Source organism: Mytilus edulis, chromosome 14, assembly GCF_963676685.1.
Source record: "Mytilus edulis chromosome 14, xbMytEdul2.2, whole genome shotgun sequence".
Classification (NCBI taxonomy): domain Eukaryota; kingdom Metazoa; phylum Mollusca; class Bivalvia; order Mytilida; family Mytilidae; genus Mytilus; species Mytilus edulis.
In genome coordinates, this window is record NC_092357.1 from 69758606 (window position 1) to 69778691 (window position 20086).

The following is a 20086-nucleotide window of genomic DNA, read 5'->3' on the forward strand; positions in this document are numbered from 1 at the left end:
TAAATTCTGATTTTCTCCAAGTTTATATATGTGCCTTTCTATTAATTGTCGTCCGGCATATAAATAACTTAGAAAAAATATCAGATGAATAGCAATGATAGATTTCTCAACGTATGCAAAATGTAAACAAATTGTAGGACCTCGCGGTTTTTCGTAATTGTCAGTCAGAGCTCAGACATAAATAAGTCTGAATCGGCTTTTGACTCATAGAGGTCTAAATTTGTAAGTTTTAGGATTTGTCTCCCTTTAATGCAAGACAAAATACGACTTTATTAAGTCAAATATTGTTAAGCAAGAAATAATTGACCAGAATCAAAAAGTTGCAAATATCGACTTCTACAAGTCGATAAGTGATCAAAATTGGTTAACTTCAAGACCCACGCATATTTATAAGGAGGTCATGCATCTAAATCAAATAATGACAACATTGAAAGACAATGCTTTGTCTTCTAAAGAAAAATATGAATGAGAGTCTAAAAAATCGGAGATAATGTTAATTAACCTTACAATGCAACCACCTGGAACCACACTTAATGAGGTAAAACATCTGTGTTTAGTAAGGATGTTCAATTAGACAATTAAATATAGATGGCTCAAGTCCTTGTGAACTCTCAGACAGGTTTTTGCTGTCATACTTGGTGTAGTTTGGCCACCAAGTGAAATTAAGTTTTTTCATCAACAAAAATAGACCTTAACAAGTGTGTCATTTTCTGATTTAGATAAGTCTAAAATTGAAAACACATTTTTAGGATAAATACATGTTTTGACTTCTTTAAGTCGAAAACAAAAATCGACTTGTTTATGTCTGAGCTCTGACTGATTGTACTGAACAGGTCTGAACAGTTCGGCCCTAAATATACCGTCCTAGATGGTAACTCCACTTCGGCACTTGTTCATTCGCATGTACCATGTTCCGTTCAAACTAAAGATTATTTTTATTATACTTCATAGAAAACTGCATATTAAAAAATATTTGTTTGCGACATCCTTGATTTATTTTCATAATACCGGTACGGTGACGGATCAACTTTTGGCCGATATAATTTGGGACGAGATTGTCACCTCAATGTGAGCGTAAGTGCACTCTTGATTAATACGTCACCAAAATGGAAACTACGCTGATGGAAACCCGAAAACATGAAAAAGACATTTCCAGACAGAAAGATTTCAGATAAGTGCATTACAAATTTAATTTAACATGACAGACATTTGTATATTATTATAAAATATAATTTATTGAAGAACTATTATTCTTTTTTGGTTTTTATTTGAGCAAAGCAACATCAGAAAGTCTGAAAGCATATTTGAAAAATAATTTTTACGTAAATTAAACAAAATGAATAATTGTTTTCACATATGATAACGGGTATAACTGGTAGATACGTAAACTTTATAAATATTGAATTGTGTGAATGGTTCTTTAGTGAATAATAAGTAGCTAGCAGGGTATGAAATTAGCAGTGGCCCACGGGCCATTGGCCCCTAAAATCTAGTGTGGGCTACTTAAATTTCTACTTTTTTTGTATAGGACTATGTATGTGGGCTAAAAAAACTACCATTGCCAAAGTCAACCCTGAGATAGTTTTTTTTAAATCTTTTTAAAGTTCAGGGGATAAAAAGGGGGGGGGGGGCTGTAAATGAATTCGATTCCTTAGGTTAACAGCTTCCGATGTAGTGTATAAACAGGCAACAACATTTCTATTATTTGTACTGCTTTTAAACGTCTTAGAACAATTGATTCTTTGTGGATTTTTTTTATACTTTTAGGGGATTGAATGATTCCATGCAGATTTCAGTTATTTATTCAGCAATACTACTTGGAAGAACAGACAGCAACATATTACAGAAAGAAGCAGAACTTTACATGTATCCTTTTATATATCTGACGCATAATTTAATTTTTAATATTGGGTAGGTACAGGGGCGGATCCAGCCATTTTGAAAAGGGGGGGGGGGGGGGGGTCATACTTTATGTTCTAAATAAAGGGAACCCCCTTTGATACGCCACTGGTGTACCATTTTTATTGGTAATTTAACAATATGAACAGCCATTAATAAAATTGGCCAACAAGTTTGCTTTTCGGAAAAACCTTTTTTTTTGCATTTAAACAATGTATCGAACAGGTCGAAAAAACAATTTTTCTTTCAATTTTAGCATTACATGTAGTTGCAGCTGAGGGTGAAACAAACATATTTTTTTTCTCAGGGTCAAAAACTAGAAACAAACTTTATTTTCCAAAAAATCCATAGCCCCCCACCCTACAAAAATTAAATGGTTGCTGCCTAACTACATGTAATGTAATTCAAACAGTCAATGGCGGTTGTAACCTACATAAAAAAAAACATAAGATACCGCCATTGACAGTAAGATCTCATGCGACTCACTAACGAGCCCCTGTGTACCAGGGCAAACATACCTTATCAGTCATTCAGTGGCGTATTTAAGGGAGGGGTCTTGTTGTTTTTTTGGACAATCATTGCATTTGAAAAGGGACATATAGTTGGACCCCCATTTATCCTGGGTTGGGAACCACCCTTTTTGAAATGGCTGGATCCTCCCTTGCTTAGAATGAGGAATATGGATTTAAACTAATTTAAGAAAATATTTGCAATAGAAAAATTAAACTAGAGGCTCTAAAGAGCCTGTGTCGCTCACCTTGGTCTATGTGCATATTAAACAAAGGACACAGATGGATTCATGACAAAATTGTGTTTTGCTGATAGTGATGTGTTTGTAGATGTTACTTTACTGAACATTCTTGGTACTTAGAATTTTCTCTATCTATAATAAACTTGGACCTTTAGATACAGTGAAAAATATTTTGTAAAAATTTACAAAAATTTACCAAATTAGTGAAAATTGTTAAAAATTGAATAAAATGGGCAACAACTCCTTAAGGGGTCAACTGACGATTTTGGTCATGTTGACTTATTTCTAGATCTTACTTAGCTGAACATTATTGCTGTTTACAAGTTATCTCTATCTATAACAATATTCAAGATAATAACCAAAAACAGCAAAATTTCCTTAAAATTACTAATTCAGGGGCAGCAACCCAACAACAGGTTATCCGATTTATCTGAAAATTTCAGGGCAGATAGATCGTGACCTGTTACATAATTTTACCCCTTGTCAGATTTGCTCTAAATGCTTTGGTTTTTGAGTTATAAGCCCAAAACTGCATTTTACCCCTATGTTCTATTTTTAGCCATGGCGGCCATCTTGGATGGTTGGCGGGGTCACCGGACAAATTTTTTAAACAAGATACCCCAATGATGATTTTGGCCAAGTTTGGTGTAATTTGGCCAAGTAGTTTCAGAGGAGAAGATGTAAAAGATTACTAAGATTTACGAAAAATGGTTAAAAATTGACTATTAAGGGCAATAACTCCTAAAGGGGTCAACTGACCATTTCGGTCATGTTGACTTATTTGTAAATCTTTTTTTGCTGAACATTATTGCTGTTACAGTTTATCTCTATCTATAATAATATTCAAGATAATAACCAAAAACAGCAAAATTTCATTAAAATTACTTATTCTGGGGCAGCAACCCAAAACCGGGTTGTCCAATTCATCTGAAAATTTCAGGGCAGGTAGATCTTGACCTGATTAACAAATTTACCTATGTCAGATTTACTCTAAATGCTTTGGTTTTTGAGTTATAAGCCAAAAACTGCATTTTACCCAAGGTTCTATTTTTAGCCATGGCGGCCATCTTGATTGGATGGCTGGGTCGCTGGACACATTTTTCAAACTACATACCCCAAAGATGGTTGTGGCCAAGTTTGGATTGATTTGGCCAAGTAGTTTCAGAGGAGAAGATTTTTGTAAAAGATCACTAAGATTTACGAAAAATGGTTAAAAATTGACTATAAAGGGCAATAACTCCTAAAGGGGTCAACTGACCATTTCGGTCATTTTGACTTATTTGTAAATATTACTTTGCTGAACATTATTGCTGTTTACAGTTTATCTCTATCTATAATAATATTCAAGATAATAACCAAAAACAGCAAAATTTCCTTAAAATTACTAATTCAGGGGCAGCAACCCAACAACAGGTTATCCGATTTATCTGAAAATTTCAGGGCTGATAGATCTTGACCTGATAAACAATATTACCCCATGTCAGATTTGCTCTAAATGCTTTGGTTTTTGAGTTATAAGCCAAAAACTGCATTTTACCCCTATGTTCTATTTTTAGCCATGGCGGCCATCTTGGATGGTTGGCGGGGTCACCGGACACATTTTTTAAACTAGATACCCCAATGATGATTTTGGCCAAGTTTGGTGTAATTTGGCCCAGTAGATTCAGAGGAGAAGATTTTTGTAAAAGTTAACGACGCCGGACGACGACGGACGACAGACGACGGACGACGGACGCCAAGTGATGGGAAAAGCTCACTTGGCCCTTTGGGCCAGGTGAGCTAAAAAAGGACTTTACTCAAATTTTGTAATTTCTTATAGAATTAATGTAAGACATTTATTGGTCCTGAACTAAGGACATTCTCAGGATATTCACAGGATATACCAGGATTATCCCAGGGCCAACTCAATGCAAGCAAATCTGTAAATCCTGACATCAGGATAATTTCCTGAGACCAGGACCTGAGAATCCTGAGAACAGGATTATCACAGGATTTTCTACTAGGAAATTTATGGTCTGGATGGTCCCTGGATATCCCTGGAATATCCTTGTTCCAATACCGTCCCATGTTTGACCCTATCTCAGGATCAGGATATCTCAAGATTGCCCTGTGATTTTTCTCAAGATTATCCTGAGATATCCTGGAGAAATCTTGTGATATCCTGCACTATTTTCGCAAGGGTCTAAGGAAGATGCTAATGCAATGAATGACAACATTCTTACTGACAATGATGACAATTATAATAATTGTGAAGGGTGGTTAAAAATGAAATGGACAAGTTGTTCAAAATTTTTGAATTTAGTCTTGAATTAAGTGAAATTTCCACCAAAAATTGTTTTTCTTTGCCCAACAAGTTTCGGTCAGGTAATATGTGATGTGGTAGATTAAAAATTTAACTACTACTGGAGAGAATGTCCAGAAAATGACAGCAGACCTTCGAAAACACTGAGAATTTGATATAATTTTCACATAATTTTATATCTTGCAGTTTTCGAGAAATCATGGGCCAAGGTCAAATCTGAATTCTATAGGTTAAAATGGTACATAAATATGTATTGAATGCTAATTAATGCCTTGGGCTGATAAGGGGTCCCGGGATAACCAGGCCAATATGGAAAAGGTCATGTATTAATCTGTATTTATTTAAAATTGACACCTGAAATAATTTCTACAGATCCGGGAGATTTGCTGCTCCTGGCAGGAGTAAGATTTCATTTGGTTAGATCTGGGAGACTCTTGGAAGATGAAGAGACATCACATGTATGTGCATGGATATAATGAAATTATTTTCTATTCACTTTTTTAAGTGAAATAACCAATAGACCTAGCATTTGTACATGTACTTTACTTACCAAATGATGTATTTCCAACTTTTAAATCTGCTTTACAACAAAACGATTTCCTAGATTTGCCTTCAATTATATTAACTCCATCCACAAGAGGTCCAAATAAATGATGTGCTAATATTCCAACAATCTCAGATTCTGTTTTGATTTTACGATTCCATAAAATCGAAAGACATTTCTGGTGTTTATCTGTCAGAAAATAAAGTGAAAGAAGAATAACTAGAAGCTTCAATTACATGGATTATTTGTTGTGTGAATGATGCCACCTAAATGAAAATTATTTTGTGTCACATGTATTTACAATGTGACAAAATCAACACAAATTATACACATTTTGCATTATTTGATTTGGTTTACAACATGATCAAAACTTTTCCTAACGCAGGTCTCCCAAGTAATTGTAAAAAGTTTTGTGTTTACAATTTTTTGTATGTTATAAAGTCACAGAAACCAGAATAATTCTTCACGATAATACAACTTAACCATTTTTCACATTCTCCGGCCTAAAAAAAGAATTAAGTGTTTCGGGTAACCCGACTAACCCTATTTTTTACCCCCGACCCTAATCTTTTTATGGCGTCGGCAAAACATAAATCCGAAAAATTTGGCCTACGTGTCCATTCCTGATTCCTCCCATTAAATGCTGCTCTCTGATGTGGAGGTCCATTACTACTTTTAAACAGAGATGTTCAAAAACCAGATGATTTAAAAGCTGAATGTGTTATGAATGGGGAAGTGTTTGAAGGTACCCAAACTATGACCATAAAAAAAATAAAAAAATTTGAAAGATTTTTCTGATTTTGAAAATGACTTTACATATGTCATGCATGTTTACCGGAAACAACACATTTTTTTTAAGGCCTCAACTTTATTCTACAATTATACATGTAGCTCTACTAAAAGAGTTTTTTCTCTTACAGCCAAACAAACACGCAGGAGCAATAGAAATAACATACATGTATATATTTTGTACACCTGTAAAAAACCTTGTAACTGTTTAAAAAATTCAAAATATTTACATAAATACATGTATGAACATTAAATGCAAAAATTTGCAAGGTGCTTTTTAGTATAACCCCCATATAGTAAGGTATATAGAGCAACGTTGACAATTTTCGTCCGGAGACAGTTTTCATCCACATTTCATTATTCAAGGGTTATAAACATTCAAGTTAAAGCTGCCAGAAAGTATGCACATTGGACAATCCCAAAAGCGCATCAGATACAACCGCAGCATGTTGAATAAGTGTACATTTAAAGCCAGTATGGAGACAATATTATGTTGTCATACACAGGGTTGGCAAAATGCCGTCATTTATCCATAAATTCCATGCCAGCGGTAAATACCGGTAAATACCAGCAAATCCTGGAATTTATATATTAACATATATTAACATGTCCTTTTAGAGTAGTTTTATTTATCCTGGTCAATTGGCTTAGTGTTTAAGATAAAGTTAAACCTATTTATACTGAATTAAGGATTTTAATGGTTAGTTTTACACTTTTATTTTACTATTTATATTGAATACAATTAATTTTACTATTATAAAAATAAATGACTTAGAGTAATATTTCCATTATAGAAAATACTATTTTAAAAATAATTAACAAATTCAGCCTTCAATACTCAAACTAATCAAATATTCACACTTTCACTCTCTATTTCACAGAAAATCAGGATAACAATAATAACAAGAGGCTGTCACAACGACAGCAAACCGGATTTATTAATATTTATTTGTGTCCTGGCAATATCACAAGAACCATTACTGATGAATGGTGAAAGTGAAAATCGTCAATATCAAATTTGAACTCCATTTTGTCATCAGTATCAACATCTTAAAATTTGAAAAGCTTAGATTGAATGGTTCATGAGTAAATGCAACAACGTGAATGGAAACGCAATTTCACAATCTTTCAAGAACCATAACTCCTGAACGGTAAAAGTCAAAATCGTCATTATTGAACTTGACCTCTAATTTGCCAACAGTAACAACATATAAAAATTTCAAAAGCTTTGGTTGAATGATTCATGAGAAAATGCACGGACACGACTGGAAACACCATTTTTCAATCTTTCAACAACCATAACTCCTGAACAGTAAAAGTCAAAATCGTCATTATTGAACTTGACCTCTATTTTGTCATCAGTAACAACATATTAAAATTTGGGAAGCTTTGGTAAAACAGTTCATGCGTAAATGCACGGACACGACTGGAAATACCATTTTTCAATCTTTCAAGAACCATAACTCCTGAACGGTAAAAGTCAAAATCGTCATTATTGAACATGACCTCTATTTTGTCACTAGTAACAACATATTAAAATTTGGGAAGCTTAGGTAGAACAATTCATGCGTAAATGCACGGACACGACTGGAAACTCCATTTTTCAATCTTTCAAGAACCATAACTCCTGAACGGTAAAAGTCAAAATCACCATTATTGAACTTGACCTTCATTTAGTTGTCAGTAACAACATATTAAAATTTTAAAAGCTTTGGTTGAACGGTTCATGAGTTAATGCACGGGCAACATTTAATTGCCGCCCGCCCGCCCGTCCGACCGACGGCCCGCCGTACATCCCCAAATCAATAACCGACATCTTTGTCACAAAAATCCGGTTAAAAATGGAAATGGATTCCAGACATGTAACAGTGGTCTTGTTGTCTTTGTCTACTACTTAAAACATATTGCAAATGGGATCTTTGGATTTCATTGTGAATTGGTACAAGTTAACAGTACTGTAATATCAGTGAATATGACCAGAAATTGTCTGACTGCTATAATGTATTCAAGGGTTGAAGCCATACCATAGCTCAATCTGTACCTAAGACCCCTCTTTTTCCTTTCATCTAAATTAATTTTCTAACCTCTGTTTAGAACAGGAAATCATTTATGACATTTTATTGTTTTCATCCCTGTCTCTGACTGTCCTATGTTACCCTGAATAAACAATTTCTTGAAACATGTTGTTTTTACAATTTATGACCCATGGTCTTCTTAATTAGGCCTGGTGTATAAGTAGATTTTTACCTATAATCACCTGTAATTACCTGTATTATCATGATAGATATAAGGCTAAAGTTAATTGATTATAAGATTTTTTTTTTTAATTAAATTTTATATGGTTTAAATTTAAGATACCATGTACCAAATAAATTTTTGTGGGAAAAATTCAGCTTTAACTGTTAAATATGTTATAACCTATGGTTAAAATCATATAAATAATTAACAAATCCATTTAAAAGTCATTATATTTATTAGAGTATTATTTTAAATTAACTTAGTTATGATTTTTAAAGCATTTTAAGGTAAAAAAAGTTCAATCGACCAGTATTTGCCAGTTTTTGCCACTTGAGTCATATTTGCCAGTCCGGTAAATACTGGGGGTTGAATTTACCGCCCAACCTTGGTCATACACAAAAATGTGAGATAAAGTTTCAAATTTTAAAAAATTGTGGTACTTTGTTAAAGTGTGATTTTTGCCTCTGTTGGCTCCTTATAGCTCAAAAATGTAGGAGCTAGGGTAAATTTGCCAACATTCTACTGGAAGCTGAAGTCAATAGGAATGCAAAGAAACAAGTCCTCATATAATCTGATGAAAAATAAAACAAAAGGCTCTTAAGAGCCTGTATCGCTCACCTGCTGAAGGCAGGCATCAACATTAGTCTTTTTATTCTGGTAGCCAAGTCCAAAAGTGTAAAAAGGTTTGTTCCAAATGGTATAGTACATGTAGTTTCAGAAGAGAAGACATTTGAATGCATATCTCCATATAGGGTCCAATGATAAACTATGTTTACCGCTGGTGGCCATTTTGGATCGCGTGTGGAACTGTCAGATACAATTTTTTAAGGGGACCATCCAAGGGCTATTGTGATCAAGTTTCGTTCCAACTGGTATAGTAGTTTCAGAAGAGAAGATCTTTGAATGCATTTCCCCATAGGGTCCAATGTTAAACTATGTTCCCGCTGGTGGCCACCTTGGATGATGGATCGGCAACAAAGTAACAACACCTGGTCAGCATCGCATAAGAAACATTCATACCATGTTTGGTTTCAATCCATTTAGTGGTTCTCTAGAAGAAGATATTTGTATGTATTTCCCATAGGGTTCTATGTTAAACTAAGCCCCCCCCCCCCCCTGTTGGGCATCTTGGATGACAGATCGGCAACAAAGTAACAACACTTGGTCAGCATCTCATAAGAAACATTCATACCATGTTTGGTTTCAATCCATTCAGTGGTTCTCTACATGCTCTAGGAGAAGATATTTGTATGTATTTCCCATAAGATCCTATGTTAAACTAAGTCCCCTGCTGGCGGCCATCTCGGATCACAGATCGACAACAAAAAAACAACACTTGGTTAGCACCTCATAAGGAACATTCATGCCATGTTTGGTTTCATTCCATTTAGTGGTTCTTTAGAAGAAGTTCAAAATGTAAAAAGTTAACGGACGATAACGGAGGCCAAGTGATGAGGAAAGCTCACTTGGGTCAGGTGAGCTTAAAATTAATGTACTTTATAAAATTGCTATTTTGGCCTCCTTTGGCCCCTTATAGCTGAGAAACGGTAGCCAAGCAAAATCTATCAACACCCTACCGAAAACTAAGGTCAAGAGGAATCCAAAGAAACAAATGCCATGAAAAATAAAATTTTTAAAAAGTGTGATTTTGGCCCTTTATAACTCGGAAACAGTCAGAGCTAAGCTTTGGGTCCTTTTTTTTTACAAACGGACGGGCCACAATACCAGCCTTCATTTTGTGCCAAGGAACATTGTGTTAAAATTCTATAAGGATTGGTCAACTAGAACTTGGATGTAAGTTATCGTCCGGAAGTGAAGCGTCTACAGATGCCACCGCAGACGACTGCATCATACCATTATTCAACCTCAAAAATTGTTTTGCTGTCGTATTATAATATTTATTGGTGTTTTCACTTCACCTCCAACCTTTTGTTTATTATTGTCCAGTAAAGAGATCTTTTTAAAAAGTGACCGTTTTCATTTGAAATTTATTGTTATCTCCCAATTCGTTAGTAGTTAATGTTACATGTATGCATGCAGACTGATCAGTTTTTTTTTTATTGGAGAAGGAATTAAATTAAACCCATTCAAACGGGTCCATAAGTACTGTGAATCGGTTCTTTTGGTATTTATAGTGTAGAAGTTTATTTTGAGTGCACCTAATATATTCAGAATCGCTGTCGAAATTGACCATTCATTATATTAGATCATATGTGATAGAGGGTATAATAATAACATTTCAAAAATTATCTTTCTGAACCTATTACTTTTAATTTTTTGGAAGTTCATTTGTAGTGGCCGAAATAGCCCAATTTCACAGAGCTGTCATCCAGTTTTTTACTATTAATTCCTGATTCATTGTGGAAAATATTCAGTTTTCAACCAAGGTCAAGGAGCAAATTTCTTATCTGTAGGTGGATAATACATACCAGAAATGGAGCAAGCTGGTTGCGATTCACAACCGGGTGAAATACACATATTTTGTATCTGAAAAAGTATTTAACTTGTAATGTTACCCTTTTTATGAGATATATAATAAAACAAGCATTGTCACAAAGTATTCCATCGATAATAATCCCAAGCAGGGATCCAGAAATCTTTCAAACTGATTTCTGTCATTTTATCAGACTTATCATAAGAGCAGAAGATTTTAACTTTTTATCCACCCCCCTTTCTTGATGCTCCTTTCTGTTGGACATTGAAGGAATATAGTTTTATATCTGGTCCCATAGTTAAATGATTGCGCTAGTTTTAGCTCTTTTTGATGTTTAGAGTGAATGCTTAATATTATCAGTGGTGATGGAAAACTGCCAAATTTTGGTTGATGTTCTTCTCAAAAGTCAAGTGAAAGCGAACCGGAAATGACAACATAGTTGTAAATTCGAAACAAAGTCAGAAACGACTATGAAATAAATGTCTGCTGTACATCGTGGTCAAATAACAAGGCTATCCAAATTAAGTAAATTGATATATTATTTGACATTTAATATTTTTATTTACAGTGATTAATCCGTTAAATTTAAATGTTATTTATTCCTCTGCCCAAGACTTTATTTTGTTTGCATGCGCGATCGAAATGAAAGTACAAGTAGAAACGAGAGTTTTATTGTGAATTTTGACATTAAATGCTTAAAATACGATGGAACGTTGATAGAATTCATCCAAAAACTTAAAATATAAACCTTTTATAGTCTTCCCATGTCTATGAATCATTTGCCAACTCTTCAAAATCGTAATTGGCAATCAACGACCAATGGACAGGTGGTATTAATCACCTGTTAATTGGATTATAAGTTGATTGGGTGTTTATTTAGTAATTAACTGTTGACATGTCACTTACAATTTGATTACCTATTAGGGGGTTCGACGACTTACAGAAAAGAGCGACGATTTACAGAAAAAAACCGAAAAGGACCGAAAAGGACCAAAAAGAACCGAAAAGGACCGAAAAGAACCGAAAAGAACCAAAAAAGGAGAAGTTTTTTGTATTTGAAGAAAATTAGCAAATTTTAAAATTATATAAGTCTATTATAAATGAAAAGATATTTTTCACAAAAGTTTATTATTAAGTTTTGAATTCATTCGAACATTACAACAGTTCTTTATAATTTTTTGAAATGTGTTCGATTCATCAGTGATGATATATATAACACGGACATTCGGACAATCGGGCAAACATAAAATAAAACCAAAATATCGTTTAAAACATAATTGAAAACTTTACAGGAGTTAATGAATAAATACGAATATTTCGTTCTTTTCGTGTGTGTGTGTGTATGTGTATTAAATATTAAATGAAAACACATTGATTGTTACTTTGACACGTTAAACCTGTATTTTCGAAAACAACGGAAATGACACTTTGATTCTTTATTTCAAAAATATTTAAATGCCTTAATCTGATACAGGGAAATCTAACTTTTTGTAAGTCTACATATCTATATAAATGTACAATCTAAATTTTCTTCATTACGAGGGGGGAGTGGTGTATATATATATATATACATTGTTTTAACTTTAAACAATAATGATCAATAATTATATGTGTGCTCTTTTCGGTTCTTTTCGGTCCTTTTCGGTTCTTTTTGGTCCTTTTCGGTTCTTTTCGGTTCTTTTCTGCAAATCGTCGCTCTTTTCTGTAAATCGTTGGACCGCCTATTAGGTGATAAAAGTCAAATTCAGCTTGTATGGCTTCATGAAATGTCCCATTTTTGTACATACCCCGGTACAAATTTTTGGAATGTCCGAAATGTTGAAATTCAGTTCGGTCAAAAATGGAAAAATTCGGTCATGACCGACGAAAAAGTGACATTTCCGGATCCATGATCCCAAGTGCACTTTCTGCTGCCATATTGAAAACCTTTGGGTTGCGAACTTTCAGATTTTACTGTCGGACAGTAAACGACCAAATACAGACAATTCTGACGATCCGGCATCATTTTTGGACAATAAAACCATTAACAAGAAAGTCGGATTGTCCGTATTTGGTCGTTTACTCTCTCCATGACAATGCTTGTTTATAAATGATTCAAGTTTTATTATCTCATAAAAAGGTAACATTACAATTTAAACACTTTTTCAGATACAAAATATGCATATTTCACACGGTTGTCCGCTTGCTCCATTGCGAGTTATGGGATCTCTTTGTAGCTCCACCAAAACAGAAATTGTCATAGGAGCTACATTTGTGTAGCTAGGCTTCCTGGGTGCACTGTTTGTAAGCTTTTTTAATCTGGTGGTGTTGTGTTTGGGCCAGGCCTTCTTTGTTAAATATAATTAAAGCATTAGGTAGTAATAAGACCCAACGCATCAGGCTGGGGTGGCGTTTAGGAAAGACACAGCAGTAATATGTGTAGATACAGAATGCCAAAGATTACTCCTCGACACAATTTCTAAGGAGGTGGTCCTACAAAGGGTGGAATTTCTAGGCATACTTGTACATACATGCATATGCATCTTAATCCAGATGACAACAATGTACGCCAACCCTACACAAATTTATGAAGTTTCATTGACCTACGACTACATGTTAGAAAAAAACATTAGTGGACGAAAATTACCGACAATGCCCTCTCTCGTTTTGTAAAATCGTATGCCCGAGAATAAAGTAAAGAATTCATTACCTATATCACCAACATATTTCAGAAGACTATCAAATGCCTTTTTTTGAACATGGTTCATTTTATTTTTCCCTCGGTGTGATAGCGCTGCAGTGACCCAATTAATACCACTCAAAAACCACTGTTCCAGCAAACAGCCATCTCGTGTAGTATATTCTAATGTTGCATCACTAAAGGACCAGTCTCCTGTGCCATTACAATTGATGATTTTAAGTGGACACAATGCACAACTATTCCTCAGTGGCATTGTTTCCGAGTTCCCTGAGTTTTTCCAAAAATCGCGGAGCTCTTCGTAGAGTCGAGTAACCATTGCGTCGTGTCAGCCTCGCAGTCCGAAGCAGGACATCTCGGCACATTACAAACTCGGGACATGTCAACTCGGCATAGTGCAAACTCGGCACATTACAAACTCGGCATATTACAAACTTATTTTCATTTAACATGTTTAATTTGAAATTAATACTTAGTAAAATATATAAACAATTTATAAATGGTTTAGCAAAAACGGTATATTTTATGGTTTTCTCATATATAAATGATATATAGAAAATATAGCCCATACAAATACTTATGACAAAAATAAAATACAGGATTGAAACAATAATCAAGAGAAGACAATTTATGAAATAGACAAAAACGTCTTTTAAAAATGGCTTTGAAAATATCGCAGTCAAAACAACACTCCCGATGTCGAAACCTCGGGGGTTGCACTAATGACAGGACGATTGCCCGGATAGTGACAGGACGGTTGACCGGACGAGATATAAATAGTCATAACTTTTTTGTTATTCGGTAGATTTGTTTAATATTTGTAGACCTTAAAGATATTAAAATATATTTTATGAAAATCAAACAAAATAAGTGAAAAAAAATATTTTTGAGCAAATAAAGTTGACCGGACGGTATTCACACTCGCCGTTATACGCTATACATATATTCAACTGGTCGGCAACAAGTGTTAATATCTCTTTTGTTTTACAATATTTGTCCAAAAAAAAATCCGAAATCTGTAAGAATAATAAACATTGGATACGAAAATATAACTTTAAAGTAAAAAAAAAATGTTTTTCTCCATAAAAAGTTGAACGGACGGCATTCACATTCGCCGATGTACGCGTTAATTATATTGAACTGATAAAAAAAAGTGTTAATATCTTATTTGTTTTACAATATTTTTACACGAAACTAAGAAATCTACGAGATCAATAAATACTTGATATAAAAATATAAACTTTATAGTACATAAAAATGTATTTCTTCAAAAAAAGTTGACCGGACGGAATTCACCGTTATACGCTATAGTAAGGCTATACATATATTCAACTGGTCGGCAACAAGTGTAAATATCTCTTTTATTTTACCATATTTGTCCATGAAATTAAGAAATTTTGGAGATTTATAAATATATTTTACGAAAATATTAAATTTATAGTAAAAAAAATATTTTTGAGCAAATAAAGTTGACCGGACGGAATTCACATTTGCCTATGCTTTAAATATATTGTACTGATCGACACATGTTAAATATCTATCCATGAAATTAAAGAATCTGTGAGCTTTATAAATATACACTTTATAATAAAAACTTTGAGCCCAAAATGTTGACCAGCACATTAGAAATATTTAAAATATTTATTATTTGATTATAGATTCCTATCTAATTTTGACACCTATCGTAATCACCAATCATGCCAATAATCATGTCATTTAAGTTTTCACACCTGAGACATCAAATACATTTAATTGAATTAACTTATATAATCAGTTGGCAATTAGAATCCAATCAAAGATTATAGTGAATTGCATGCACTTTTTATTTAAGAATTGAATGCTTCTTTTTGTAAATTTATTGGGGTGTAAAAGCGTTGACCGAAGTACATTTTGTATGATGCGCGGAAGCGCTTCATTCTAAAAATGTACGCACGGTCAACGCTTTTACAACCCTATAAAGTTACAAAAAGAAGCATTCAATACTTATAATTACATTTTTAGCTATGATCACATGAAAACACAAATTTTATATATTTTATTATTTAATTCACCCGTGCACTTTATTGTTGGAGCACCACCTTCCGCGAAGAGAGCAAAACTTGACAAGATTTCTTGGTTTAATGGGAAAAAAAGAGTTATTAACACTTGTGTCGATCCTGTTAATATATTTAAAACCAGACACAAAAATTACAACTAGAGACTCTTTTAGATTTGCGAATCTCTTGTATCATATGTCTGTGTTAAATTACATCGGCGAATGTGAACTCAGTCCGGTCAACTTTATTTTGAAGAAACACATTTTTTTTCAAGAAATTTTGTATTTTCATATCATATATTTATTGATGTCGCAGATTTCTCAGTTTCATGACTTAAATCAGCTGCTTAAATATTGTTAATCCTTAATTTTTTGTATTAACATACATGTATAATCAACGCGTACATCGGCGAATGTGAACACCGTCCGGTTATTTTTTTTTGGCAGAAAAAAATTTTTGTTCATCATGAAGTTTATATTTTCGTATAATATATTTATTAATCTCATAGATTCCTGAATTTCATGGACGAATATTGTAAAACAAAAGATATATTAACACTTGTGTTGATCATTTCAATATATTTAAAGCATATATCGGCAAATGTGAAACCAGGCAGAAGCTAGCGAACACTAGCTAGCGAACAATAAGCCAGCGAACAATAAGGCGATATATCGGGAAACCAAAAAACAGAATAAGACAACAACGGCCGTTAAATAAAAAAATATTCAAAAAGGCAGAAAATCAGTTAAAATATAGCAATTTTAACTCAATTTTGAAATGATTTTTATCCAATCCATTGATTTAACAAGTCGCATAACTTTTTCGGCTTATATTCAGTACCACAATAACTCTGCATCTATCAACGGATTATTTGTAGGTGTAGGACCACCTATGCACCTTCTTTAATTTAGAACGTAAAAGTAGTCCTACCCTGTAAAATATAGCAACTTTTATGTCATTGTTTAATCTACAGCTCAAAATTTGAAAAAAATGTCAAAAAATTAGGGGGGGGTCGGCCTATTCCAGGGCTTCTAGAGAAAAATAATGAGGGGTGTCACGGGATATGGTTATATAGGTCTTGTAGAAGAGAAACAGGCGCTTCTTCTGCACTAGGTATCGAAGGGCGCTATGTTCAAAAATCTGAAACTAGAGCTCAAAAAATCGAAAAAAAGTCAAAAAATTAGGGGGGTCGGCCTATTCCAGGGCTTCTAGAGAAAAATAATGATGGGTGTCACGGGGTATGACTATATAGGTCTGGTAGAAGAGAAACAGGCGCTTCTTTTGCGCTAGGTATCGAAGGGCGCTATGTTCAAAAATCTGAAACTAGAGCTCAAAATTTGAAAAAAATGTCAAAAAATTAGGGGGGTCGGCCTATTCTAGGACTTCTAGAGAAAAATAATGAGGGGTGTCACGGAGTATGACTATATAGGTCTTGTAGAGGAGAAACAGGCGCTTCTTTTGCGCTAGGTATCAAAGGGTGCTATGTTCAAAAATCTGAAACTAGAGCTCAAAATTTGAAAAAAATGTAAAAAAAATGGGGGTAGGGTCGGCCTATTCCAGGAGTTCTAGAGAAAAATAATGAGGGGTGTCACGGGGTATGACTATATAGGTCTTGTAGAGGAGAAACAGGCGCTTCACTTGCGCAAGGTATCAAAGGGCGCTATGTTCAAAAATCTGAAACTAGAGCTCAAAATTTGAAAAAAATGTAAAAAAAATGGGGGTAGGGTCGGCCTATTCCAGGAGTTCTAGAGAAAAATAATGGGGGGTGTCACGGGATATGGCTATATAGGTCTTGTAGAAGAGAAACAGGCGCTCTTTTTACGCTAGGTATCGAAGGGCGCTATGTTCAAAAATCTGAAACTAGAGCTCAAAATTCGAAAAAAATGTAAAAAAAATGGGGGTAGGGTCGGACAATTCCAGGAGTTCTAGAGAAAAATAATGGGGATTGTCACGGGATATGAGTATATAGGTCTTGTAGAGGAGAAACAGGCGCTTCTTTTGCGCTAGGTATCGAAGGGCGCTATGTTCAAAAATCTGAAACTAGAGCTCAAAATTCGAAAAAAATGTCAAAAAATGGGGGTAGGTCGGCCTATTCCAGGAGTTCTAGAGAAAAATAATGGGGAGTGTCACGGGATATGATATACATGATGTATACACCCCTCAACATCTCAAAACTATTCAAATATTTTCTTTTTAAATGTTTTGTATTTTTGTCTATATAACATGCTAATGCAATATGCATTCTTCTACAAACATGCTCTTTTATATATTATCAGAAGTCATCCTAGTAATGTACTTCTGAAAGGTAAAGGGTCCGTTTGCCCAAAATACATGTTCGCCCAGGGTTCGTTCGCCCATCGTAGTGGGTCAATTCGCCCAACATTTAATAATCAAGGTGATGTGTATGTTTACTTTGCAATTATTGTGACATGTTTGATTGTATATTACCGTATACTCCTGAAACATAATTAAATATTTGTTTACCAATTAATTATTTCTTTGAACTCGTGTTTAAATCTTTATTGGAACTTAATTACCGATGTATTTGTGAACCAATTATGAAATTTGATTGATGATTAATTCCTTCATTCTCAAATAATTAGCTGTGACTTCGCAATAATCTGATATTATTGTTACGTATTGTATTTTGGGAGAAGACTTCATAAGTTTCTTTAACTTTTTTCTTATCCTTTTTGCTCAAATGCAAAAAGGATAAGTTTAAATCAACTCCACTCCCTATATAAGCAAAACAGAGTATGCAAGCTATACTGATTTTAGGATATAAACTTCAAAACGTATAATATGACCCTGCTGGATACGGCGCGATAAAGGTACCGGATAGTTTCGCTCCGATTACCTGTTCACCTCGGGTTTGTTCGCGGCGGGTCGCTTCGCGACTGAAAGTGAGTCGTTTCGCTCTGATATCAATAAAAAGGTAAATTAAATTAATTAATGTTTTGTTTTTAATAAATAAATCCACAATATACGCATCTTGTTAATTATAAATTTTATATAATTAAAGCATAATTCTGCAAGCTTCAAAATGAACAAAATAAAGCAATGCTGTCAAGTATAAATAAGCATGGACCAATAAGCTTCAAAGATAAAACTAAGTGAACTACTATACTGAAAGAAATAAGAAATGTTGCATGAAAATCAAGGGGACCTTATCGTGTTCTCGTATCATAAGCACGACTTCCGTGAACTCAGATGATCACAGATGATCAGCCTTCCTTTTTAATAAAGCAATACACAAAAGAGGAGCGAAACAATCCAGGGCGAACGAGAATCGTAGCGAACGCACCTACGGCGAACGCCATAAATGACGGTAGGGTTAAAACACCATAAATAACGGTAGGGTTAAAACACCATAAAAAACGGTAGGGTTAAAACACCATAAATAACGGTAGGGTTAAAACACCATAAATAACGGTAGGGTTAAAACACCATAAATAACGGTAGGGTTAAAACACCATAAATAACGGTAGGATTAAAACACAATAAATAACGGTAGGATTAAAACACCATAAATAACGGTAGGGTTAAAACACCATAAATAACGGTAGGATTAAAACACCATAAATAACGGTAGGGTTAAAACACAATAAATAACGGTAGGATTAAAACACCATAAATAACGGTAGGGTTAAAACACCATAAATAACGGTACTAGGATTAAAACACCATGAATAACGGTAGGGTTAAAACACAATAAATAACGGTAGGATTAAAACACCATAAACAACGGTAGGATTAAAACACCATAAATAACGGTAGGGTTAAAACACCATGAATAACGGTAGGATTAAAACACCATAAATAACGGTAGGATTAAAACACAATAAATAACGGTAGGATTAAAACACCATAAATAACGGTAGGGTTAAAACACCATAAATAACGGTAGGGTTAAAACACCATAAATAACGGTAGGGTTAAAACACCATAAATAACGGTAGGGTTAAAACACCATAAATAACGGTAGGGTTAAACTCTGTTTCACTTCCTTTAGATAATGAAAATTTTAAGATTTCTGCTTTATTTGTGCATTAATGTCTCCATTTTTTTGTATGTAAATCAAGAATGACCATACATAACTGAAAAATTACGCTGTCGACTTTAAGGACGTTCACAGGGCTCTGCAGACATGTACATTTTCATGATTTTTGTCATAAACATTCTAAGTGTTGGATTATTCTATCTTAAGGGCGAACAGGTAACACGATTATATCGACGACACAAAACGACCAAGACAAATCTATACTATTAAACGAGAAGACCTCATTTTGGGTGTCGCTTCTCTTCTTTCCACAATAAATTAATCAACACGCCTCTGTGTCCTATAGGTACAGTGCATAGTCGCATTTGTCATCCATTCATATGATTATTCAGATTGAGTTATTTTGGGAGAAAATC

The 20086-nt window shown here is 34.1% G+C and overlaps 1 protein-coding gene across 2 annotated transcripts in view; it reads right to left on the reverse strand.

Moving 5' to 3' along the window:
• LOC139502713 (uncharacterized) overlaps positions 1-13994 on the reverse strand; it is a 51847-nt gene extending 37853 nt beyond the window's left edge. For both annotated transcript variants that reach the window (XR_011658917.1, XM_071292277.1), the window contains exons 1-2: positions 13647-13994; positions 5503-5685 (exon numbers count right to left, since the gene is read on the reverse strand). Coding sequence is in view for 1 of the 2 variants with exons in the window: in XM_071292277.1 (XP_071148378.1) it covers positions 5503-5685; positions 13647-13953 (490 nt within the window). In the remaining variant the exon portion in view is untranslated. The remainder of the gene's footprint in view (positions 1-5502; positions 5686-13646) is intronic.
• Positions 13995-20086: the final 6092 nt, after the last annotated feature.